The sequence below is a fragment of the Zosterops lateralis genome, assembly GCF_965231275.1.
Source record: "Zosterops lateralis genome assembly, chromosome: 2".
NCBI classification, from domain to species: Eukaryota; Metazoa; Chordata; class Aves; order Passeriformes; family Zosteropidae; genus Zosterops; species Zosterops lateralis.
The window spans coordinates 40645919-40673085 of NC_139763.1; the positions used below are offsets into that span (position 1 = coordinate 40645919).

A 27167-nucleotide genomic window follows, 5' to 3' on the forward strand; every position below is an offset into this window, starting at 1 on the left:
CATTCCCTTAGTTTTTTATTTTTGTATTTTGGACGAGGTCCAAACTTGAGCTTTTCTCAATTCTTGTTCCTTAAGGTTAAAGTTGGAGGAAGAAAAAAAGAAACCAAAACCAAATGCTGCTTACTTCACACAGTTTTAAACCCATTTTTAAAATAGATTTCTGAATTAGCCCTTTATATCCAGATGATTTCCACCTAACTCTTTGTGTGCTTGAATTTTTAGTGAGCATTATTCCTGAAAAGTTCTGTAGAAGTAAGTTGCTGCATTTTATTCTCCTTGAGGGAAATATGTCTTTAGGAATTACTTTTCCATGTTAGAGATGAAACCTACATGAAGCACAGCCTTCCAGATGCCTATGGAAAAGTAATTTAATAGAGAAGATAATTTTAAATAAACAGAAATTTACTTTGCTATCATAAATTTAAACACAAAATGCCCATGCTATGGTAGCTTTTTTAAAGCTATTGTTTTGTAAAAGCAGACTTTTCAGGGGTGACATCGACCCCTTCTCCACCTAATTCAGGTAAATTGTATGAATACTCAGCTCTAAATCTTTCTTGTCACATTCTTATTGCACTATATAATATATATTATGTATATTTTATATACGTGTGTATATATATTATTATATATTACAGTGTATTCTTATTATATGAAAACTAAGAATATGACTGGAATCATAAGGAAGAACCTTCTAGAGGTTTTTGCTGTGTTGAGGGATTTTTTCTGTTTTTTTTTTTTTTGTTCTTTTTGTACAAATATTTGGGCATGTAATAGGCCTTTAGTGAAGATGCTCATATGTTTGCTGAACAGCTTTTTTTTTTTTTTTTTTTTCCTAAGGGTGTGGATTTGGAGAGTATCTTTGTCACTCAGACTATTTAAGCTTTAGTATATTTGAATATATTGAGGTGGTAAAGAAGTGGATTGTCCTGAAAAAGAATATTCTGCCTAATTCTACACTTACATATGTGGAAATGAAGGCAACTTTTCTTTCCCTCATTTGATCTGACTTTTACTGTCCGTGAAAGTGGAGGTGGTTGTGTTTGGGGTTTTTTTTTTAGTATGGTGTGTTGTTTGGGGTTTTTTTTTGTGTCTGTGTCTGTGTTTTGATTTCTTTTTGGGCAGGGGACATATTTTTAAATAAATTTGGTCTTATGCCTGCTTCTCTAGAAATTCAGCAAGGAAGAGTAGAAACAGGACTCAATTACTGGACTGCTTTCTAATCTAAAAGTGTCTGTTGATGGGCATCTCTTCTGGTAAAATAAGAGACCTAGCTATAGAAGGGAAGTGTTATATTATTTTGAGGCTCTGGAATTCATGAAATACTTAAAAATTCCTTTTGAAGGTATATCTGTTGTCAGTTAAGTTACTCCTATTGTCAGTTTTTCCTGGAGGAACCTGATATTCAAAGCAACATTCTTTCTCTTTGGAGCCTTTCAAATTGATAAAACTACTCATTCATTTAGGAAGAAAAATCAATTTTAACTGTTTTCTTTAGTAGTATATGAGATAATCCAGAATGGCAAGATTTTTAGCCATACTTTCTTGATTAGTAGTTTATCTTAATCTATATTTCATACCATCGGCTTTTGCTCCTCTTACACCTCAAAACTCCAAGGTGGTATATTAATTTGCAAGGTTAAACATAACTAATTCATGGCATCTGTTGGTGTTTCAGTACTTTTTCACCTTTCTAAGAAAACAGGACAGTACTTGAAGTCTGCTCTAAAGCCTGGGTTGTTAGTTGTGTCAGGATAGGGAGGGAGAGGACGTTTTATCCAGAGCATGTCTTTGGTGGCATACCTGTGTATGTGTAGTGTCGTTATCCCATAAAACAGTTTCTCTTGTTCTTTGAAACCAACAGTTGTCTTTCCATACCATCTGACTTTCAAGTGCTTTGAAACAAGTGTCTTTAGAAAATACTAGAGTTTCATTTTATTTAATGAAATCTGTAATAACATAAGCAAATAGCTTTCAAATAATACACCAATCTATACAATATCATGTTGTAGTAGTAGTAGGAATTAGATGGAAAAACATTAACAGGTGATTAGGTTGTCAAACGCTCAAGTGAAGGATTGAGTGCAGTGTGGAACTCTGTGCTTCACAGGAAGTGTCGGAATAATGGTGTTCCTTATTAATGAGGCTAAAAATTTTCTGTTCTTGCAGATATGGAAAAAAAAATACAGTCCTTACTGAGACTGCCTTCAAGAACAAACTATACTGTCTTAGAAAGATGATATGAATTAACATAGAAAGATTTTTTTCTGACTTTGTTTTCTGTGAAGACAGTTCCACAAAGTTTTGAAAACATTTGTAGCCTTTCCTGAAACTGTTTAACAGCTGTAGGACTGGAATTTTGGAGTAATAGGCTTGATTTGTCCATTTGCAGTGGAAAGGACTTTATTTACTTCTTACACTAACAGAATTGGGTACCTATAATATATACTTAATGTGAGTATGTGACTTTTGCTATCAGTGATTCTATCCTTTGTTAAATCCTTGCTGTTTGTTGAAAGAGTTACTCTATGACATTGAGCAATCCGACTGGTATTTAGATAGGCTGCTTGAAGTTCAGGGGTGTTTTGCTTACCTTCCGTCCCTTTCCAAGGATTGTGTACTGTAAAGAATGGAATGAAAGAGCAGACAGTGATATGCTACTCATTCTGTGCTGTTAACATATGGCAGCATTGGGTGTAGTTCTGATTAGATTTAAATTGAACCAAAAATAAATTCAGATTTAAATTGAACCAAATGTGTATATATATGTAACATTTATAATTAGTCGAAAGATGACAAGAATTGAGGCCATGAGGTAGATCTGAATTTTATTCCTTAGCAAAATTGTTGATTTGCCGAATAACATAGCCACCTTATGCTTACTCTTGAAGAACTCAATTTTGGCAGTTGGTATCTGTTCTAATAATAATCTGTGAGTCTACAAATTGAACAGTCAGCTATTGGAGAGTTTGCAAATCCTGATTAATTTTAAGGGTGTAATGGCAATATATTAACTCATAGGTGTCCTCTCACTAAAGCATTAAATAATTATTTTCTTGCATGTGTATTATTTGTTATGATAGGATGAGCTCTAGGGCAAGGACATTTACAATGTTTTGGATGTCTTGATACTTCTTGATACGTGTTTTCAGATTTGAGACGGTTGCTGACCTCTATTGTAGAAAGTTTTGGGAGCAGGAACCACAAACACATAAATGCCATTTCCTGTCATTGACTGAATGCATCATTTATGGCGTCATACAAAACCTAATTTTTTTTTGTGCCTGATCAGTATCTTTTTGTGTAATCTCCCATTGTCCATGTGTGTTAATAAATAACGCGACCTCAAATACCAGGGTTCTTCATCCTGTATAAGATAGTGGCTACAGCTGTGACTTGGTATTGAAAGGAGAGGGTGAATAAGTGAGATGGTGCCTGAAGTTGTGCATGATGACTGTGAGGAAAGGAAGGCACTTTGAAAATTCAGATATATGAGCTATCATATCCCTTAAGGTATAGTTAGTTCTCTGGTTAATCATTCTTCCTCTTGTTATGAAGGGCGTCAGAGCAATAAATGTTTTCTGATTCATTTTAGACAGGTAGTTTTGTGGTTCTGTCTTTGGTGGCTTACATGGCTTGTTTTGGGGCACACCTTTCTTTTTTTTTTTTGTGGGTGTGGGGTGGGTGAAAGCATCTTTGGCATTACATGATTTTGCCACCTGGTGGCTTTGACGAACAGTGGGGGCTTCAGATGCAATTAAAAGCACAAGGGTGAATCGATCCTGAAGAAATCTATCTTTCTTTCAAAAATGGAGGGAATCAGTTGGAAAGGTGGCTTAAACTAGATATAGAAGGCAAGATCCATGATGTCTGCATCTCCTTTTTCAAGTCAAGCATTTAAGAATCAGTATGTAAGTATTTTAAAAACTTCTGATTGCTACTTCTGATTGCTGTCAGGCTTCTTTGGGTTTTTAAATACCATATTAACAGAAGACAAATCTCTGTGTAACAGTAACTACTTGTAGCAGGAATGCAATTTAAAGAAGTTACCCTGTTGTGTGCTTTGTGTTTCAAGGTTCTTTTAATCTGGTTTCTTATGCTTGGAGAATTATGAATATCAATACTAAATTTATACCAGTATTTAAATATAAGAGTCTTTTCCTGGCCTTTATTACTTTGGTGTAACTGAAAAATTTATTAAACAAAATATCACATGTCAAGTTCTGCAGTGAATATCAGTTTTGGTACTAGTTTGTTCTTTTCAGATCAATTGAAGTTGTCGTTTTGTTTTTCAGTATTTGAGGTTTTTCTCCTAATGCAGTGATGGTAAAATTGCTTTATATAGGTCAATTTAGCAAGTCTGTTATGTTATTTGAATCAAATACAGTATTTCTAGCTTCTAATTGTTCATAGGTATTTTAATACTTGCAAATAGAGATTCTCAGTGGAGTTTGGATGTGGCTTGTGTCCATAACAAAATAAGTTTTTTACACATGTTTATAAATATACTTTGTTCTGCTGCTAATTGCGTACCATAAATTTAAGGTGGGAAATGCCTTTTCTCACAATGAATTCAAGTTGGGAAATTCTCTTTCTCACAGTAGGTATGGTGAGATTTTATTTTACTTAAAAACAAACATATGCTTTCTCTTGTTACAGTTTTCAAATTGCACAGGTCATTCAGTGCACTTACTTCAGGGTCCTTCCAGTCCTTCTCTTTTGTGACTGTGTTAGATTTTCCTCTGCAACCTCTCCTTCCCACAAGAAAGGTGATTTAGAAACAATTTTATGGGTGGATACTTGTGTTGATTGCTTTAGCTTGGTCTCTCCTGTGTAATATTGTTGTGCTAAGCAATGTGTATGTTCTTCACATAAAAGAAATATGAAGCATCTCTGAAGGTAGGCCTCTCCCATTTTTATTCAGATTTTTTTTTTAACTTTGTAAGGACTTAGAAACAAACATGTTAATCTTGATTACTTGTTTCTGTAAGTCTTCTCCTCAGAATTCAGTTAAAATGTACCTTTGAGACTCTATAGGAGTTTTTTGGTGGATGGCCTTTTTTTTTTCTCCTCAGTGTACTGTCTTCAATTTTTACGTGCTAGAAATTCTAAGAAAACTTGCACTTACTTTGCAAGTATTTTCATGGTATAGAAGTAACTTGATGAAGGAAACTTCATCAGAGGTAAAATTGCTATTATAAGGTTTTCTGTGGTTCCAGAGTTAAAATCAAAAGTCGGACCTCAAGAGCAGCATCCATAGTTTGGAAAGGATCTAGAGAAACTCTTAACAGAGTTTCTTCTAGATTCTAAAGCTGTTCCTTTCTTCAGTTTCATGGTATCAGAGGAAAACCCCTTGTTCTCGCTGTGAAAAAGGAAATGTTCCGTGTGCCCTCATTAATGTATTCATCTAAGTTTACAGAGAAATAATAATCCTAAAATTGGATGGATGACTCACCATGGCTTCATTGTATTTTGAAGAAAATTCAATGCTGTGTTGTGGCTGATGCTTAAAAGGATAAAACTGGTCTTATTTCAGATCTTAAAGTGGGGCACTGAATGGTGCTTGTCAGTACATAACTAGTATCTTCTTGAAAGCATAAGTGATTATGTGTAATATATAATTACTGATCTAGGCTATGGAAGAAAATGTAGTGCTTTTGGAGTTCTGTTTGAGAGCAAAAGGGGAACATATACTGAGGAGGGTGAGAAGAAAAAAGAATTTGGGCAGCTTTAAAAAGGCAAGTGACAGTAGGTGTTAAGGAATGTGAAGCATGCCAGAGATACTCGGAAAAGAAGGAAAGAAGGAGGCCCGTTGCTGTGGTGATGCCAAAGTCAATTGATAGTAGCACTGTGCTGGCCTTGTGCTGTTGTTACAAGGCATTATTTCTGGTTTGCATGGCCAGGTTTTAGTAGTGGGGAGCCACAGGGGCAGCTTCTGTGAGCAGCTGCTGGAAGCTTTCCCCAAGTCCAATAGAGCCAGTGCCAGCTGGCTCCAGGATGGATGTGCTGCTGGCCCGTAAGTGACTGTGGTCGTGCCTTTGGGATAACAGATTTAAGAAGAGAGGAAAAAACCTGCACAACTGCTCTCCAGAAATGAGTGAGAATAAGTGAAAGGAACAGCTTTGCAAACACCAAGGTCATTGGAGAAGGAATGGAGGAGGAGGTGCTCCAAATGCTGGAGCTGAGATTCCCCTGCAGCCCCTGGTGCAGACCACGGTGAGGCAGCTGTGCCCCTGCAGCCCATGGAGGTTCAGTGGGAGTGCAGAGATCCCCCTGCAGCCCATGGGGGAGACCCACACTGGCCACACGTGTGGATGTGCCTGAATGAGACTGGGACCCTGCGGGAATCTCACACTGGAGGAGGCTCCTGGCAGGACCTCTGGCCTTATGGAGAAATGAACACACTCTGGAGCAGGTTTGACAGGACTTACAACATTGTGGGAGACTCACAGACTCTTCCCTAAGGACTGCATGCCATGGAAGGGACCCACACTTGGAGCTGTTCATTAAGAAGTGCAGCCCATGGGAGGGACTCATGTTGGGGAAGTCCATGAAGGACTTGTCCTGTGGGAGCAGGGCAGGAGCGTGAGGAGCCCTGCCTCTGAGGAGGAAGGAGTGGCAGAGACAACATGTGATGAAGTCACACGATCCCCATTCCCCATCACCCGGTTCCACTGAGGAGAGGAGATGGAGAAAATTGGAAGTGAAATTCAAGCCCACAGAGAAGGGGGCAGGGGGAATGAGTTTTACAATTTAGTTTTATTAGTCATTATACTACTCTGATTTAACTGGTAATAAATGAAACTGATGTCCCCAGTTTTAGTCTGCTTTGCCCATGGGGGCAACTGGGGATCGTTCTCTCCCTGTCTTTATGTCACCCCATGAGCCTTTTGCTATATTCTCTCCCATATCCAGGTGAGAAAGGGAGTGGCAAGAGTGTTTTTGGGGGGATACCTAGCATCCAAGCCCCCACAGACATAAAGTCAGTATATATAGGTTGTTGGCTCTAAGATGAAATATATATTGAGAAGTTCATTACAGCTGTCTCACCAAAAGGATGTATTTGCATCTTCTTGTTAAGCGATAGATACAGATTTTATATAAGAAAGTTTAAAAAAACATTCCAAAAAGAATTAGAGAAAGGTGGTAGTAAGATTTGCTACCATAGTAATTAATTTTATTTGAGTACATCATATGAATGTGTTCAGATACTTTATCTGAATGATAGAAACTTTAAAAATAAAAACTAAAACCATCAATGAAGTTGAGTATTATTTCTGAGGCAATGGGGAACCATAGAGAATTAAAAATAACTTTGAATATAGGGATCCAGATAAAAAGATGCCATAATTGCAATAGATGGCTGTTACTTAGCTTTACACTGGGATACAGATACAGTTGTGTGTGTGTATTTCTTAAGTGTATTTCCATACTTCATTTGTTTTAAATGTAGAATTACTGAGGTTAGTGGATCAATGGCTTTTGTATTGTAAATTCAGACATGTGGCCTCAGGCAGCTGATGATGAAAGTTTCAGGAGCAAAGACTAATTGAACTAGAAAAATAATTGAAATGATAAACGATGATTTAAAAAGACTATGAGAAATATAACATGTAGTAGTGTAATTGTGTTATATGATTGTGTAACTGTGTAATTAAAATCATAATCTTAATTATTTTTGTTAGTTATTTTCTACCTCCAATTTCTAGTTTTCAGCTGGAGAATTTTGTACCTAGCATTCTAGAGAGTTTCTCTTTTGGGAAATTGTATCTTATTTTCATTGGTTAACTTTTTAAATCCTTGAAATAATAGAAAAGGGAAGATGCATTTCTTGTTGACCTCTGTGCGAGGTGTTGTGGATGTTTGGGAGTTTTTTCCTTTTTTTTTATTTTTTTTAATAATTTCTTCTTTTCTTCCCTATTCTTGAAAGGGTCAAGGGCTTTTTTGCTTCCTTTAATTTTTCTTTCCCGACCAGGCATTTCCAGTGAACTAGGAAATAGTGATGCAGTTGATGTGTTTAAGTTACTGAAGTAACTTGTACTGAAGTACAAGTTTTGAATATTCAGGGAATTTTGTGTAGCTTTGAAACACATTTTATCAGCAAAATATAAATATAAAATTTTGATCAAGTTTAGGATGACTCACTGTAAGAAACATCTCAGTAATGTTCTTGTTCTGGAACTGCTAGTACCTGGAGCCTTGAAGGGACAGGAAAAACATGAAAAAGTTTTAGCAGAAAAATAACTATTTCAGTACTGTTAGGGACTCTATCAGGATGGGTTACAGTTCTTGGAATATTTGTGGTGTCTGCAGAAAGCAAGCACTATCAGGATGTTGTCAGTATTGAGATAGATTATATTTTTAAATTACTTTTTCTTCCAAAAAACATGTTGTGGCTCTCTTAAAATACTTTTAAGAAGAGTGTGTTCATCAAATAGCATGAGTTGATTCCTGAAGAAAGGTATCTAAATTTAGCTGAATCTCTGTGTTAAAAATAGTGGATGATGAAGGAACTTTAATCCAAGGTCTTATCTAAAAATAGTACGGTATGTGTAACTGGAGGTAGGAAAAATGAACATTTACCTGCAGCAGGTGCATTCTGAGTCCAGAGAGGGGGTGGATGTGGTGAACTATAGATATAATAATGACTAAAAGATGTAAGTGAGTCCTAGGGGCTAAAATTTGAATCCCTCAGAGGATTTAGACAAAGTTATGTCCTGCAATACATTTCCTATTTCTCTAAAAAATTGAATCCATCCATATAGATGAAAATGGCTATGAGCTGTTATTTTTATGTGAAGTTTTATTCTGTCAGATAAAGTAAATGAATATTGTTGCTATGTGCTCTTTGCTCTGATATATTATTATGCTAGAGGTCTTGTGAACATTTGGTACATACCATAGAGGTGAAACTAACAAAGCTTAAAATAACTTGATAATCATAAAAACTAAGCCACCAATGTGCTTTGTGCAGCAATTTCATTTGAATACCTATGTAGTAGATTCGAGGCTTTGCTTTATTGTGTATATTAAGGCTGGTTCTGCAAGGAACAGCTGGACTAACTGCTTCTCTTAGTGTATTTGGGAAAAAGATGCTGCAAACAGTGGAAAGAAATTATTTGATCCAGTCTCTTTCTTAGCAGAGTGTTTTGTATATCTTGTGTTAAACAGTCCTGGAATATGTACCAAGATTTTCTTTAGGAATACAGTAGCTTGATGTTGTTAGCTTTTGTTTTACTAGCTGAAGCTAGTAAATTGTTATATTCATCTTAAACAATCTTCATTACTACTTTGCTTCTTCTTTCTTGAACACAACTGTGCAAAATTCTATACCACATATCAGATGCATAAGCATTTGTGGAGAAAACCTACTTGACTGTTCAAGAAAATGAAACAATGTAGAAAAATGAAGAATAAATTCTATTTCCATTTAAACTCGACAGGAGTCAAGCTTACTAAAGAAAATATTTTGAAGTATCTGTACAAATAATGATGATCAACAAAATTGAGATAATATTTTCTAGGGAAAAGAAATATGATGTATGTAACACTATTTGATATTTGGAATGTGCATAATTGGAATTTTAAAATGAAAACGCATTCTCCTCCATGCACACACTCTTGAGTAAATAATCCAAAGATACTTTTGAGAAACAGCTAAATGTTAGTAGTGTTTCAAAACTACTGGTAATTTCTTCAGCAAAAAGAATGGGAATGGAACAGGTTCCATTAACTTAACTTAAGTTACTACTTTTTTTTTTTTTTTTTTTTTTTAATACATTTTTTGTTGTTGTTGTTTTGCAGGATACAAAATTATGGATAATAATGGAATATCTGGGTGGAGGCTCTGCTCTTGATCTAGTAAGTAAATTATACATGGGGTTTTTTTTGTTACTTCACATAATTATTTTCCTATCTTACTATCTTATAATTCTGGAAACTATAATAGATCACTTGGCTGTGGCAATGTTCACTTTCAGTAAAAGAGAAAAGTATTTGTCAATGCCAGAAAAATGTTATTTTCTATGAGATATGACTGATTATTTGGATAAATAGAAGGGAACTAAGCAACATAATATTGGAAGTGGGATATAAACATCTTAGAATGCTAATCTTCAGTCAGCCAGAGAGCACTAGTACCTGAAAATAGTTTTTTGTATCTCTTAATTCTGCCACCACAACTCTTTTTAGTTTATACATTTTAATATATCTTCTTCACCACCCTCTCCCCCAAACAAATAAACGAAAGGTTCCCTGTTTGAAGTCTTTCTGAAGTCTAAACAGACAGAAATACAGTTTAGGCTGGTATTAAAAACAGTATTTCAGAGAAATAGGAGAAGCTCTGGACTTCATGGAGGGTAGAAAGGCCTTGCAGGGAGCTCTGGATAGACCAAAGGGCTGTGCAATCACCAAGCATGTGAAATTTAACAAGAGCAAGTGCCTCATCCTGCACCTGGGATGGAGTACCCAGGTTTGAATTGGAATTTGAAGGGGCCAGTGCAAATCATATTTTCTATGACTGGATGCTGATATTCAGCAACAGCATTCAGCTGTTAAAGAGCACCCAAGCTTCCTCTCAAATGACACACCTTCTTATGTTTATTGTGCATACTCACTAGAAAAGTGAATATAGTGGATATTCACTGTTATAGAAATAATAATAATAATACGTGTTTTAAGTATGTGAAAATTGTTATACGAATTGAGGCAGAATGTCTTTGTAGGAGAGTTTGCAGTTGTCAGATGAGGTAACTGATAAATGCTTGAGGAAAGAGCAAAAGGAACAAGGTCACTGTAAAGGGATTCTATTCTGCTGGTGACATCCAGAAGACAGGAGTGGGTATTAAATGTGAACTTTCTGCAGTTGTGGGTTTTTGAACCTATTTATACCTTTAGCTTCCACATCTGTTAGGAGTTCTGTGGTTGTGTAAAAATTCATGATGTTCCCCATAAAGATATAATTTAAAATGTTTGTTTATTTATTCTTGTGATCCCTTTTCTTCTTCCTGACATTAAAGCAATTAGAAATCAGGTTTGCTTTTATAAATTAGTTATTACTTTCTTTGTGTAGGTATAAAAGAGCAGAATGAAAACACATTACTATATTTTATTCCTTTTTTTCATCACACAAATTTCACTTGTGTGGTGACTGTGTGTATTCTCTAAGTTTGTTGCCTAGAAATTGTAGAAAGTCCTTGTTCACATCTTAAAATGTTATTGAAGAAATTGCACCACAGAACTGAAAACATCATATAAGTGTCTATGAAGCACCTTTTGTGTGCTTCATTAATTTTCAGTTTATGTTCAGGTGCATGTTCTCCTAGTTCTAACATGCACATTATGGCTCTCAAATAGAATTAGGCATGCTTGGCCACGTTTTCATACTGGAGAGAAGAATTACCAGGAACCTTGAATGCCATATTCATAGTGCAGACATGTCATGCTAGTTTGGTCTTTTCTGTATTTGAACATACACTAGATGATTTCAAAATCACTCCTCACAAGAAAAAGTACATATAATGCAACTGCATGGACATTTTTGTTCAAACTTTGAGTATAGTTCAAGTTTGTGACAAGTGCCAATATTCTCAGATTTTCTCTGTTTTCAGTAATTCTTCCTCACTAAGGTGAGCTAAATCTGACGTAAGAGGTTTTCCCCCATTAGATGTGCTGTGTCATGTTAGCAAGTCTCAAACTGATGCTTGCACTCTGGCTGGAGCAAAGCTTTGACAATGTCTTAGTGAGTTTCAGGTAGCGATAATATTGTGTATATTATCAGAGCTAAGGAAAGGCAAGTAAAACTATAACTAAAGCTGCAAAGATAAAGCAAATGCATTGTCTTTGTTACATGAAATATTACCTCTGTTGCTATGCAGGAGGATTTCTGAGGGATGTACTATTTTTAAATTTTATCTGAAAATCCCTATCTGAAATGCTTTCCTTCTCACAGAATGAAGCTTTAGAGGTACAACTTTTTGATTGTGCTTCAGTGAGTGCTGTTGTGGAGTAAACCAGAATAGTGGAATATTTCCAGTATTAACTGTTGGACACAAAGTTTCAGTGTCTCTCTTGAGATGCCCTTATTGTTTAACGAATCTCTCAGGGTAGTGGGCTGTCCTGTTATTCTTACTTTTAGAATTTTTATCAGATGTAAAGATCTTTAGGATCACCTACACTACTGATTCTTCTCATAAGAAGAATGATTTGGAATCTTTTAACAATTAGCAGATTTATATTTCCAGTATTACATGAAAAAAGTAAACACTTTAGAATATGTAATGTTCTCTCAGCCTATCAGTTTGAGCTGTGTTGTAGAGAGTTTCTCGAAATCCAGTCTATATTGTCATAGAATGATTGATACCGTACCTTAGCTTCTTGCTCAGGCTTTGAGGTTTGGGTCCTCATAGGGTCTGTGGAGTTGCACATCTAAGTTCAGTGTAGTGTTAACAATCAGACACTTTTCAAAGGCATAGTATATCTATGACTGGACCACAAAGCAAATTGAGACTCTTTATGGCACCTTTTAACAAATTTTACTGAATATTTTTGATAAATTATTTCTTTGCCTGTTGTTCATTAGGCCACTTAGTTTAGAACCATGTGTTTTTAAAAAGAATATTCTGTTTTGTCACATGTTATGAAGTTAAAAAATTGGAAGTTTTCTGGTGTGACAGAAATAGTAATTTGTTTTTATAATCACAGTGTTATTTTTGTTCTCTGTTTGTCCCTTTTTTATACATATTAAACATTTCTTTCATCTCGTAGTTAGAACCTGGCTCACTTGATGAAACTCAAATTGCTACAATATTGAGGGAGATACTCAAAGGACTTGATTACTTGCATTCGGAAAAGAAAATCCACAGAGATATTAAAGGTAAATTATTTTATTATTTGTGATGAAAGAATATCAGAAGAACTCATGCAGTCTGAATGAGCACCCTTATATTGTCAAATGGTGTCAAATACCTTCATTTCTGGTATTTCCTCTTCTTTATTCCAGCTGCTAATGTACTGCTGTCTGAACAAGGGGAAGTAAAACTGGCAGATTTTGGAGTAGCTGGACAGCTAACAGATACACAGATAAAGAGGAATACCTTTGTGGGAACACCATTTTGGATGGCACCTGAAGTAATAAAGCAATCAGCATATGATTCAAAGGTAAGGTACTTCAAGGCATTAGTAAAGTCCTTTCCTTTTTCTAACTTGAATTACATAGGTTGATCTTCAGAACATAGCTAATAACTTTGTCTGTGTCCACATGAGGGTGTGTTCAGGTGACACCTAGCAGCTAAAAGCTGTTGGTGAGGAAAGATTTCCTAATTTGTATACAGAGTTTAAGTTTTCTAGTTTATTAAGGCAATCCAGATGGCAAGAAATGAGGCAGTATTCACGAGTACATTCCATCATCTTTTATCCCACTCTATTGATGAGTATTTTTGGCTGTTTAGAAGTAGAAGAGTGCAAATATATACAAAATGTTAATATTCTTCCACTTGTTTTTAGAAAAAAACAGCCAGCAACACAGTTGAAGAATATGGATTTGGTGGATGTGAAAGTGTTGTTTGAGAGGGCTGTTACTCATCTCTGGCAGAATGTGCTGTGTGGGTCTGTGCTACTCTGACTGTGTTCTTTCAGATTTGCCATTTGAGAGGTGTTAATATTTAATACCAAATTTATCTATATACATGATTTTGATTTAGCAGAGTGGCACATCAGCATACTTAAATCTCAACAGAAGCATGATATATCAGTTGTAATACATAGTTGGATCATAATAGAAATGTGATTCCATTACTGTTCTCTGTATGGCACTGCGTGTCCCTGCTTGCCAGGAAGGAATATGCCCATTAAGGCTAGCTCAAACCTATTGCTTTTTTCAAAGTTCACTGTGTTGGTTACTTGTTTCTTGTGCTTCTATTTGATTGAGGTACATATACAGCTCTTTGCTGCCCCTGCCTTCTCCCTGCCCCACATGACATGACACTCATGTTATCAGGAAAGGCTCTTTGCCCAACCCACTGCTGCAGCTGAAGGTCTGAAACAAATGTCACCCTCAAGCCAAACTTGTGTTAAGATCAGTGCCCTTTATGATAGTTAGCAGTATTTTCTTATGTTCTTCCCTGGGCTCATCTTCCTTACCCATCCCCTCTGATTTCCCTGTAGGGATTTGTTGATTGGCCGTATCTCCATGCAATGAGACAGGTTGGGATGTTTCTTTGCACTTGCCAAGCCTGACTCTGGTCTAGGTTGCAGTATTGCTTAATTCCCTATTTGATATCTTTCTGTAAAGAGGCTGTAACAAGCAAAACACTGTGGAGCCTGTAGAAGTTTAAATGACCCCAAAATCTCAGTATAGAGTTGAGCAAACTTTTTTGAATGGTGGTTGACTTTTTTTTCCTTTGTGTGTTTTTGTGGGGGATTTTTAGTTTGTTTGTTGGTTTTGATTGGTTGGGGTTGGGTTTTCTTGGTTTTTTGAAGTTTGGCTCCTTGGAATGACCATCACTTGGACAAAGTATGGTTCAGCCCTTATGTTTTCCATTCTGGCTGTTTCAGTTTGCAATGTCACATAAGAGTCTTGGATACTTGAAGAGGGATTCCCAATAAAAGCTTGAAAGGGCTCTAGTTTTTGGCAGTGCTTCTGCTTCCTGTTGGATTCCTGTCTTATCTGAAAACATGTTTTCTTAACATGCTTCATTTGTCATATATCTAGTTTTCTGTTCTTTCTACTATAAGACTTGAACTGTAAAAAATAGATATTTAATTTGAAAATGGCTTTCTCTTGCACATAGCCTGTTTTCTTTGCCTTACAAGAGCTTCAAAGCCAGACTGAATTTTACTCATTAGATTAGAAGAGGAAGGGCTTATGGTAGTACTGCAGTAAATAGCAGTTACCAGTGACTTCCTGATTGTCATCTGAACTTGGAAGAAGAATTTTTGTTCAAGATTTGAAACTCTAAAAATCACATGTGATAAAACTTCATGTAGTGTCACCATATCCTGAGGTCATGCTTATCCCTCTCCATTTGGAGAACTGTTGGTGCTTGTTTTGGGTTTCATTGTCACAGTCAAGGGCATCCTAGAAATGCCTAATTAGATACACATGCTATTGGTACTTCCTTTCCTATCTGTGAAAGGGGAGGATATGGTTCCAGAGGAATATGGGAGGAGTTACTTTTGTTGTGTTCAACATGAATGAGCTTCCAAAACCCATCTTGGACTTCAAAGGATCTAGTGTGCAGCCATGGTTTGTTGCGCTTTTTTGTTCCTTTTTGTAGAGGAAGGTCACTAGCAGTAGAGTTATAAATAAATTAGAAAAAAGGAAGTATATATTTATATACATGTGTGTGTGTGCAAGTGGATATTTATGCACTCGTACCCGTGTAAATTTGATGTTTATACTTGTATATACACGATCCACCTGTGGCTGAAAGTCTGACAGAAGAAAATCTACCCATTTATATGGCTTTAACACTTCACTCTTGAGAAACTGAAATTCTGAATAAATTGGAAATAATAATGCTCAGTTGTTAACATGAAGACTCATCTTCACAGGTGACATTTTTCTTTTGTAACCAAGAAGAGCTTTCCTGCTAGAGGGAAGTTACTCACAATTAGGCTTGAGGAGAGCTTAGCTGATAATGCTCTTATTAAAATAAATGAAACTTGGGGCTCATGTGCTTATGTAGTTCTTTGTGCTCAGGAACTGTTCTGTAACAAGGACTAACAATATGGCATTTCATAAATTTGATGGTATGCTAATTGACTGTGATTTTTTTTTTCATTCTCACTTGCAAAATTAAGTAACTAAGCTCATAACAGTAGGATATTGTCTGAACAAGGAAAGAGGAGCTTGTTTCTGGCCAGGCAGTGTGGCTGTGGTAGTGGAATTGATGTGTGCAAGTCAGTCAAAGATAACCATGAGAATACATGGGCCTGACACAGGCAGGCTTGTGGGGTACTTAGTAAAGACAGCAGTGATAAATGAAATCTCTGCTCTGTCCAGTACCTGGAAATAGATCTGCTTACAGCATAGCAAAATTCCAGCTGCTCTGTTTGGGAGTAAAACCAGACAGCTCATGTCAGATTTTTCCTGAGAATAAGTCTTCGTTCTGCTGTTACTTAAAAAGAAACAGAAAAAAACCCAAACATAAATATTTTAAATTGGTATCTTGTCCTTGGAACAGACATTTCTGTGAACATTTTTTTCTTTTACCTTTCTGACAGATGTGTTATCCATTCTCTTGACTTTTGTGTCTGTGATTTCAGCAAAACATAAAAGGATTGTAATGCACTACTTCACATTACTTCAGGCAGATTTGCAATAGGATTTGTATCAAGGGAGACAGCATTCCCTAGAAAGAGTAGCATATTTAGAAGGTGAAAACTTTCAGAGGCTACTTGGACCATAAAGCTGAATATTACTGCTCAAGACTGCATTTCTCTAGTCTGTGAATAAGAATGATATATAAAACCAGTGTTAAACCCCAGGGAAGTTGTATTCTAATGTATTAAATTTCTGATGGTTGTACAAGCTAATTTATATGGAGGAAAAATTTTGTGCTAGCTAAAACATTTTACTTTATGTAAATATTTTAGACTTACCCCGTATTTACATAGTGTACTTGAATATGGTAGATAAAATGCTAGTTTATAAAAACTCTGTCATTGCTTTTTGGTGTAACAGTATTGATTAAAAAAAAATTAAACTCTACTTAGTAGAACTTTTATACTGAAGAGTGGAGACAACCAAGAAACTCTGTTTACTTGGGCTATGTGGCTCATTACATAAAATAATGGTAACAAAATCAGTTTATACATGAAATTATTTACAGTAAAGCTTAAAAATTTACGTTTACAAGTGTGGTGGTTTTGATCGGGGTAAAATTAATTTTCTTCTACCGGTAGCTGGTATGTGGCTGCGTTTTGGCTTTGTGCTGCAAGCGTTGATAACTCAGGGATGTTTTCCTTATTGCTGAGCAGTGCTTGCACAGAGTCAAGGCCTCTTCTGCTTTTCACCAGCAGTGAGCAGGCTGGGGGTGCACAAGGAGCTGGGAGGGGACTCAGCCAGGACAGCTGATCCCAGCTGACCAGAGGGATATTCCACACCATATGGCCTCGTGTTCAGCAATAGAACCAGTGGGAAGGTGGGCTGGGGTCTGCTGCTCAGGGACTGGCTGAGCATCTTTCTGTTGCTGGTGAGCAGCTGTTTCCACTTACATCACTCGCCTTCCTTGGGTTTTAGTTCTCTCTCTTTGTTATTTTCTTTTTCATTATAATTTATTGTTGTTGTTATTTTATTTCAATTATTAAACTGTTCATAACCCACAAGTTTTCTCCCCTTTACCCTTAAAATTCTCTTCCTCCCCCATTCCACCAGGGGACAGTATGAGCAAGCAGATGTGTGTTGCTGGTTAAACTAGAATAGCAAGCCAACACTCTTTTTCTTTCTCCAACCTAATCTTAAAAGCATTCTTTCTTACAGGCAGATATCTGGTCATTAGGCATAACAGCCATAGAACTTGCAAAAGGAGAGCCACCTCATTCAGAATTACATCCAATGAAAGTTTTGTTCCTCATTCCTAAGAACAATCCACCAACGCTGGAAGGAAACTTCAGTAAATCCCTCAAAGAATTTGTTGAGGCCTGCTTAAACAAGGACCCAAGCTTCGTGAGTTTCATGTTTGTCAGTGTGTAGTAGAGAACTTGACTGCTTTACATGAATTGCATGTATTGCCTGAATAAGTGTCATTCAGCTTCTCTAATATGGTGTGACGTAAGTGACAGGTATATTTTTAGATATTGTATATATTTAAAATCTTATTTGTATCAAGAGTAAACTCTGCATTTCTTTGTTTTTGTAGTGAGTCACTCAACACTCTCAAACATGGTAAAAAAAAAAACCAACTATTTCTCTTTTCTTTTAAGAGACCTACTGCAAAAGAGCTTTTAAAACACAAATTCATTTTACGAAACTCCAAGAAAACATCTTACTTGGCTGACCTCATTGACAGGCACAAGAGATGGAAGTCTGAGCAAAGTCATGACGACTCCAGTTCTGATGACTCAGATACGTAAGTTTGATGAGTCTATAAAATGTCCTTTGTGAGGAGCCAAGGAGTTATTTTTAGCACATATATTCCTGTGTTACGTTCTTTGCAGCTTTTCAGCTTAGTGGTCTTGATAAATGAATGCAATCTTAATTTTAGTATTGCCAGGGATTTCATAAAAGTGATAGTTACTGAGAAAAACTCTTCTGGCCCATATTCTGTGCTACCTTCCCTTTTATGTAGGGTCCAGGGTTCTTCCTAGACATGAGGCCAGCTGTTCTGCAGGCAAAAGGTCTCAAGCTGCACAGCCAAATAACACTGTGCAAATGAAATTGAAATTCAAGTGAAGAGATTACCACAACTTATTCACACATGAATTAAATATCTCATAGTAAAGAAAACACTATTCTCTGCAATTCCAGGCTGCATGCTAATGGCAAGCATCAGGTTATTTCTTGGGTGACATTACAGCTGTATATTTCTTTACAGTATTAATGGCTTCATGCCTTCCAGTGACCACAGTTCCAGTGTTTTAGCTATTTTTCTAGGCAGGAAAAGTAAAGTAAGTTTACTAATTTCCTCCTCTTTCCCAAATGATTAGAGGTACTGTGCTAAAGCCAGTTTTCAGATAGCAAAAAGACACTTAATGTAACTCCTTAATGTGACTTGAGAAAATGTTTTCAATCTGTATTTCCTCACTTCCTTACATTTGTGAAGTATCTTGGTTTGAATTTTTTAATTCACCCAAAAGAAAAGTTACCTTTATTTTCACACTGATCTTCATATGTAGTGGCCTGCACAATAGAATCCTGATCTTGGTCTTTACTGTAGTTTTTATATTTAGTGTGTATATTGAATGAACATCAACAGTAAGTTGTAGGTAATAAAAATTGATTTAATTTGCTTTTATTTTCCTTTCCCTTCAAGTGAAGCAGATGGTCAGGCTTCAGGTGGGAGTGACTCAGAAGAGTGGATCTTTACAATAAGAGAAAAAGACCCCAAGAATTTAGAGAATGGAGCAGCCCAGCCTTTGGAGCTGCAAAGAAATAAGGTGCTTAAAATATTGACTTTATTATACAAGGAGATGATTCTTGCTTTAATATTTTAGTGGGGTGATTTTTTTATGCCTTTAAAAGCATTTATATTGTGTAATTTCCAGAACTTTTGCTAAAAATGTATTTTCTACAGCTGCCTTTCACAAAATTTTCTCAGTAAGCCTTGAGGTTTGGGCATTCTGTTAATGTGTCCTTTTTTTGTAATTGACAAAATGTGTACGAAAATATTTCTCTAGTTTGTGAAATACAGCCACTGGAGGAAGTCCAGGCAATATTGTATTTTTTAAATCTTCATTGTATAGTAAGCTAAAACCAATACAGTGCAAATCTAGGCTGGAGTTTTGGAGAAGGCATTTTGTTCTTTTAAGGAAAAAGACTACAATCTAACAAAGAATAGAATGTGTTGTATCCAAACAAACAAACAAAAACCACCAAACCCAGACAACTCAGAATAAGGGATGTTTAGGAACTGCTCCATTATATTTTCTGCAATCTGTGACCAAAGCAGGTGGTTGCTGTCCTGTCTCTGAAAATTCTGGAGAATACAAGAAAAATATTGTATCATACAGGATGAACCTAGTAAATATCACCATGTCTATGATTTAGTTCACACTCGGTAGAATTGTGGGAGTTTGGTGGTTTTGGTTTGTTTTTTTTTTTTTCCCTCCTAGTTTTGAGCTTGCATGCATTTGAGCTGCTGAAGTCTTAAGTTTTAATTCAGCTTCTCTTGTGCACAGTGCTTTGGAATAGTATGTTGCAGAACACTTTCCATATATGAAAACAGAGCTGTCATAAAGTGTAGCATGTTGGAATTACATTTTGTCTTTAATTACAATACAATGAGGATACTACATTTTTCAGAAATAAAATTGGTCAGATTTTTTTTTTTCTTTAAAGGAAAAGGATATCCCAAAGAGGCCTCTATCCCAATGCCTGTCTACAGTTATATCCCCTTTATTTGCAGAGGTAAGTTATGGCTTTAAAACTTAACAATTCCAATGTTTATTTATTCCAAGGATAAAGATAATGGATGTCACCTAAGATTGCTACTACCCATTTTGAACTTTCTGTGTTAAGTTTTAGTTGTGCCTTTGGTATGCCTGCTTCTGAGATCTGTATTTTGCTCCTAGAAATACTTGATATGCATGGTAGTAACATCAGCCATGCTGGCCTAAAGCAATGAACATGAAGAAAAAAGTGTGTAAATGTTTGAATTGCAGCATTCTTTTTTTGACACTACTTGATGTATTTATCTTATTACATATTTCAAGCTCTTCATTGTTCCAAGATACAGTTGTGGACCAGATCATCAAGAATTTCACTTTTGCATTTCAGTGTTGAAAACTGTGTTCCCATTCTGAGTTTTATATTTTTTTACACTTTTCCCCCAAATACTTAAAAACAACTTTGAAAAAGAATATATGAAGGGTAAGAAAAGAATTTATGAAGATATGATTATTTTAAAAAGTTTATAAAATTACTGCAGTGTATATGTAGAAGCTATAGTTGTGCAAGTATGGATACTAAAGTATAGGAAGCACACCTAGAAACCAAACAACAACGAGTAAATACTGGTTTTTTTCCTTGGGATACTTTGTTGTCATTTTTGACTGTGAGCATGCTGAAAAGGATATGTGAAGATTGAAGACACGTGAAAATAAATAACATCCTGATAAGTACTGTAAAGACAAAGTTCTTCTTGAAAAAAGTCTTCAGTATGTGAGAGTGTATGATGAGAATCAAATGCTGATGACGTGAACACTGGTGGTCGTTTCCCAACAAGCCTCTGTGTTATATTGTGTATAGAAATATTTATTAATATCTTCTTAATATCTTTCTTCCTGGTTTCCTTTCAGTTGAAAGAGAAGAGTGAGGTGTGTGGTGGTAACACAGATTCCATAGAAGAGCTGAGGAAGGCGGTTTATTTAGCTGAAGAGGCTTGTCCAGGCATTGTAGATACCATGGTGTCACACCTTGTGCAGAGGCTTCAGAGGTAATAAAACTATTTCAGTATGGCTTACAGAAAGCTGCAAATCTGATTCTATAAATATTTGGTTTATGTTAAATTGAAGGAATTGATTTCTGGTTTTAGTAGAGAAGAAAACCATTTGTGCCAACATTTTGTGCAACTGTGTTTGCTTACTGGAAAAAAACCTAATCGTATCGGCAGTTTTAATTCCTAACTTCAGGTGATAGCACATATGTATGATCACCCTGTTGGTGTGCTTATTGTGTGTCAAATGAGACTGGACAGGCTTTTCTCTTTGCAGTTCATGTAAGGGACACAGACTTTCTTGGTGTCTGCATATGTGTTGCAGAGAACACCTGTCACTCTTAGTTTCTTTTACCCACGTGGATAAATTGACTATTCAGTGTTGTTCTGTGTTTCTTTCACTCATATAGTAAGTGGTTCCTTGTTCATTCATTAAAGACAGTTGTATGGCCTTTTGGTGGCACCTCCAAAACCAGTATTTGGTCTTACTTTAGAAAGCCAAATTTATTGAGGTTTTCTAACTGCCTTGCTTAGAAATATATTATGAAGAAATACTCAATTTTCTGTTCCTTTAAATGCTTCACAAGAAAAGATATAAGGGGTATAAATATCAGAATTGCTGCTGAAAGAGGCTATAATTGCAACCTTGAATTTAGGAGCCCACAGCTGTTGTGAATCTCACAGCAGCCTAATTGGATTGCTTGCTACTAGAAAAAACTCATGTCAATGATTAATCATGGACCACTACATGGAAGAAGACCACCCTGAGCAGGTGTCTCCCTTACACTGTCTCTAACCAGAGCTTGGTAAAGTTTAGGAATTCACAGCTTTGAGGTTGAAGCACAGGATTTCCAGGCTGACACTTTCTCCTTGAGTAAAAACCAATGCCAAGAAATCTGCAAGCAGTCGTGTTTGTTGCTTTATGGGCTGTTAAAAATGAAGCCCAGTCAGCATCTCTAGTGCTGGAAGGTTACTTCTAATGCCAGATGTCCTATCCTGTCTCATTTGATCCTGGCAGACTTGAAAGAGTTGCTGGAGCTTCCATCTCAGTTTGTTTCCGTTAGGGGTTCCAAATTTTAATCCAGTCTCTTTCATCAGCTAATATGTCAGTGTTGTATTTTTATCAGTCTGGTATGGGATCTTCCTGGAACTGGAAACGTCGAAGACTTGCTGCTTCAATTGAGGCTGAAAATGACCATGTGGAGACAGTGCCCAGACATGGGCATTTTTCAGGATTCTGGAAGTGATCTTACTTGTTCTGTCATGACAGAAACATTCATCACTTTCGTCCTATGAGAAAGATTTCAGAACCCTTTAGCATTGCCTTCCTTCTGTTCTGCTTCCTTGGACTGTTACTGTTTTTCTTGATCATAATGTCTTAGAACAGTGAAGGCAGGCACTTCATTCTCTTTCAAAGAGAAAAAGAATTATTCAAAGAGAGTATTTGTCAGTGAATCACATCTGAGTGAACTTTCTCTTTTTTTCAGGGACGATATTCCAGCTAGTATGGGATAATGACTCCAGAAAGGGAGTGAAAGAATGAACAGCAAGAACTCCCACTAAAAATGAGCTTGAATGATTTCATAGCTTAGTAGGTTTCCCTTGGGGATAAAGCTATTTTTTTGGATCTAGTCAAATTCTGAAAAAATAATTCCTTCTTATTCAAGTGCTACAAGAAGTATGCTCTGTTACATCATTAGGTCATTCAATATCCTCTCAATTTGGTAGGTTTTCAACAAGTTTCTGATGACGTTTTCACTCCCCCTTATGACTGGTTAGAACTGGATTTTGTAAGTTTGTTTGAATTAATTAATTGGGACCCTCAGAATAGCTGCCCAGTAATGTGAGTGAATCCTGTTACCATCCCTCTCCAGTTTTGATCTTGGATGTTTGATGAAGGTTACCAGGAACTTAGTGTGATTAAAAGGTGTGCTTATTTCTTTGGATGATTTAAGAATCTGTTTAGATCAAGAAATACAGTTTTCTTGGCCCAGTAATATTTTGAAAAGATTTGATGTAACTTGCGAAGTAGGAAAGCGGGAGTCACTGAATGTTCTTCCATCATTAAGTGCTGCTCAGTAACACACTTGAGCACAGGTTGTTGCTGTTTGCTAGGAAAGCAGTGATACTCTAACAGGGTTGTTCAGTTCCACAGCTCTTCCTTTAAGGTGCGGCGGCAGTGGTGAGTGCCATTGTGCAAGGTAAAAAGGCCAGAACTTCAACGGCATAAAATAGAGTAACTTCATTGCTGCTTCTTGTAGAATGCCTTTGAATACCTTTCTAAAAGTTGCAACATTAACTGTTTCTTTTCCTCTTCAGATATTCCCTAGCTGGAGGAAGTTCTTCATCCTACTGACATACTCTTCTTTCCTGGCTTTCCTGAGACAGCAGAGATCCCATGATGTCTGCATTGAAGGCGTGCACCCCAATGTTCTGCCTCTCAGTCTCTGTAAAGTCCTTGGAAGGAAGGACATTCCTAAAAGTGAAAATGAAGTCTCTTGGATGGAGGCAATCTTTTTCAGCTCCTTAAAGCTCTAATTTTTTAAGTGATATTAAACATATTCCAGGGAGGTGTCCTTTTGTAAAATCTGAAATGTATATTTAGGTTTGTGATAGAGAAATTGAAGATATTGAGAAACCTCAGGTATCTTGCTTTAAGAATTCCACTGGGAGATGGAACATGGTTGTTGGAATTGTGTACAGATATGTATATAATGTATTTTTTAACAGAAAGCCTTTCAATGTGCATAAGGAATCACTGTGTACAAAATGGTAAAGTGCTTTTGTAGATAATGTTAGTGGGGTGAACATTTGACAGGCCATAACTGAGTATTGCCTTGCCTTTATTACATGTAAAGTTTGAATTATGTGATAAGTGAATCTCGGTTAGATTTTTGTATGTGAAGTATTTGCCATTGAAAGAGTTAATCCTGTACTATAGAACCTTCTATTTGTACCTCAGCACAGACACAATTTTATTCTGTTTCTCCAGCATTTCTTTCTTTTTACTTATATTCTGAGTGTGACTTTCTATTTATGGTACTACTTCTAGTTGTTTTAAATTTCATACACCTGGTCTCTTAAAGCTTTAAATTTGAATTATTGTTTTTCTTAGAAAATGAGTTCTTTCATATCTTCAATTTCAAATTGTGCCAACATGAATTCTGAAATAGTTCAGTTTTAGTAACAGATATTTGTGAAGCTTGTGAAATTCAGACACAGTCTTTTTTTCACCTGAACATGTTTAAATGCTCAGACAAATTTTTATTCCCTTCATTTATTCTGAAATGTCTCCTTAAGGTGTAGATTCTGAGGCAGTGGCAAGTATTTCTTGATCATGCCTATTTTTATCATTAAAACAAATGTCTTTCAGCTTAAAAGAAAAATTATCCACAGATTCAATATTAGGTCTTGCTGCCTCGGTCTGTGCATCTCTTTACCAAAACTGACAGATGTTGGACAGCAAGACTGCGAAACAGCCCGAGTGCCGTGTGCTGGGTCCTGTTTGCCTCTCCAGAGAAAAGTTACTTCTTGAAATTCTGAATTTTGAAATTTCTGATATTCCTGTGAGGGCTTCTAGATAGTTGACTTCAGGTGTTATAGATTTTGGAAATAGTAACACTAGTTCATTAGTTGTATGCACAGTTGATTAGGTAGCTGCTATTTTTTTTTCCCCCACAGTATAACTCTGAGGTTTACCTTGGTTGGTTTCACCAAGACTATATTCAGGTACTTCTTATTCCAGTAGCTGAGAGAGCATTTTTGCCTTCTTTTAATGAAGAAAATGATGACTTTATGCTTTGCACGACAGTGAGATAACTTATATATTTACTTTTTCAAAAATATATAGATGGGAGCTTTGGAACAGAAAGGATTAACATTTAAAAGTACAGGCATATCTGCCTGGCTTGGTACAAGAAACCCAGGTACACTAACCATTGTGGAAGCTGGTGAGGTCTCCTTCCAGGACTTCTATCACCATGGTAGCCCTTAGTCTATGCATATTAATAGCCTTAATTTATTAATTTAAGAATTTAACAGTAAGAGGACATTGTCTTGCTAACAGAGTTAATAAACTTCTGCCCAGGTTGAAACAACAGTTGGAAGAAATGTAGGTGTGTGTTCATCTTGTGACCATGCTTTCAGGCACTACTCATTTGCCAGCCTAATGTGGTAATGGGTTTCCTCTATGGCTAAGGGAATTTAAAGTAAATTGAACAATGCTGAAGTTTGAACAATGTTTTGCAACTCCACTTTGATTAATATCTTTAATTATGTTGTTTAGTGTGCTCTTAAGTGTTGTGGATAAGCTCACTCTTGAAGAAACAAATTTAGCATTGCTTTTGTGTAATGTGCATCAGAATGTAATGCAATGGGAAATTTACCTGTTGATGTCTCAATATGAGAATATTCAGCCTTCAATAGATTTGGGTGCTATGACTACACAAGGAAATCAACAGGTGTGTTTGCATTGGAAATATAAATTGATCAGTGTAAGCTGTTCCCTAGTCATCTGTTAATGCAAGGACTGGACATTAAAGTGAGCTTACTTGGAGATGCACAGAACTCTGAGACATAGTGAGGAAGTTAAATTTATGCTGCTGGCTTGAATGTCAAGAATTTCTCAATCAGCAAGTTGAATTAAATTCTAAGCAACACTCTTTGAACACTCATTTGAAAAGTTATATATATGTGCTTTGAGTTGCATTTAGTTATGTTTCAGGACTGTATGTTGAGGAAGTACTTCTCTGAGTAGATGGTGGCAGAATTTACTTGATGAATGTGTCAGAGCTTAAGATGAGTAAGACTTAGGGTGAGGGCAGGTGGCCAAAAGGCTTGGGCATTTAGAAGAAGACAAGACCTCATTTATGGTAGAGATGTGTATTTTTATACGTAATATACAGATTATTTAAGTATAGACTATCTTAAACTGAGATTCAATGAAAAAAAAAGTGTGCTGTATCTTGAATGTAGAAGTACAATCATTTGCTATTGAAAAGTATTGATGCTTTAAAAATCAGGTCTATATTGGTAACAGAAGAGGAGCTTCATTTGAAAGAAGCACCACCTCAGTTTCTCAGAGAAAAAGAACTGTATTGATATTTTTGAGAGGTTTTTTCATGCTTAAGACATGTCTGTGTTACGATGTTGCACTGATGATTTTTCTGTGCAGGTAGTACTTCACTCAGTCTTGACTATACTAAATTACAAGCTATCCCTATATTTATGCAAACCTTTAAATTAGTAGAACTGCTTATTTGTCAGGGATTTCATGATTAGGAAGTAAATAAATTCACTGTTTAAAAACAATAAAATCAGTTATTTGAACTGAAGGCTTGCTTTTTTGTAACTCTCAGATCTATTTTTTTACCTTAATTTTCCCTGTAGTTGCACTTTACAGTTGCTGACCAGTTTACTGAAGGATGAGATGCTAGTGCACAGAACGCTTTTGGTGTAGTAACACGGCAGTAACTTCACTCTGGCAGTGACCTGATTCCTTTGCAGCTCCATCACTTTGTGTGAGCTTATGTTAACAGAAGATAAACTGATTTTTTGTGGAATGCCCTAAGGGCGGTGTTCTGCCCCTCGCTGTGCAAGAGGGGCGGGTGGATGGGGAAAGTGAGGCTGGGTGTGTTGGCACCTCACTGCAAAGCAGCCGGCTCAGTGTGAGTTCCCATCCTCCTGTACCCTGGCACCCCCATCATCTGCCTCTTAATGTGCTTTTAATGTACTTGGGCAATATCTTCTTTAGCTCTCACTGCTTTATGTGACATTCTGTACTACTTTTTAAACTGTGTGGTACCAGTTAGTAGTAGTTTTAGATAGTAACCTGACTTTGAAGGAAATGTGGTTTTGCCTTCAAAATGTCACCATTGGAAGATTATCCAGAGTGCAGATAATGCAAGCACCAGGACAATTGCAAATCGGTTTTGTAAGCTGCCAGGGAGGAGCTAAAGGTATAGCACAAATCTGCTTCCTCTTTTTACTGTGTTGTGCAGATATGGTGGTAACTGCACTGAGCATATGCCATGGACAAATTGTATGCAAGGGTTTCCTGCTGCCTTTAATGCA

General features: G+C 36.4%; 1 protein-coding gene across 2 annotated transcripts in view; it reads left to right on the plus strand.

The window, feature by feature from the left end:
* The window catches only part of STK24 (serine/threonine kinase 24), a 53219-nt gene extending 26796 nt beyond the window's left edge, over positions 1–26423 (plus strand). For both annotated transcript variants that reach the window (XM_083884770.1, XM_083884771.1), the window contains 9 exons: positions 9805–9861; positions 12766–12874; positions 13001–13158; positions 17483–17668; positions 17926–18071; positions 18975–19098; positions 20000–20068; positions 20959–21095; positions 23415–26423. In XM_083884770.1, the coding sequence (XP_083740896.1) occupies positions 9805–9861; positions 12766–12874; positions 13001–13158; positions 17483–17668; positions 17926–18071; positions 18975–19098; positions 20000–20068; positions 20959–21095; positions 23415–23451 (1023 nt within the window). In that variant the 3' untranslated portion in view covers positions 23452–26423. The remainder of the gene's footprint in view (positions 1–9804; positions 9862–12765; positions 12875–13000; positions 13159–17482; positions 17669–17925; positions 18072–18974; positions 19099–19999; positions 20069–20958; positions 21096–23414) is intronic.
* Positions 26424–27167: the final 744 nt, after the last annotated feature.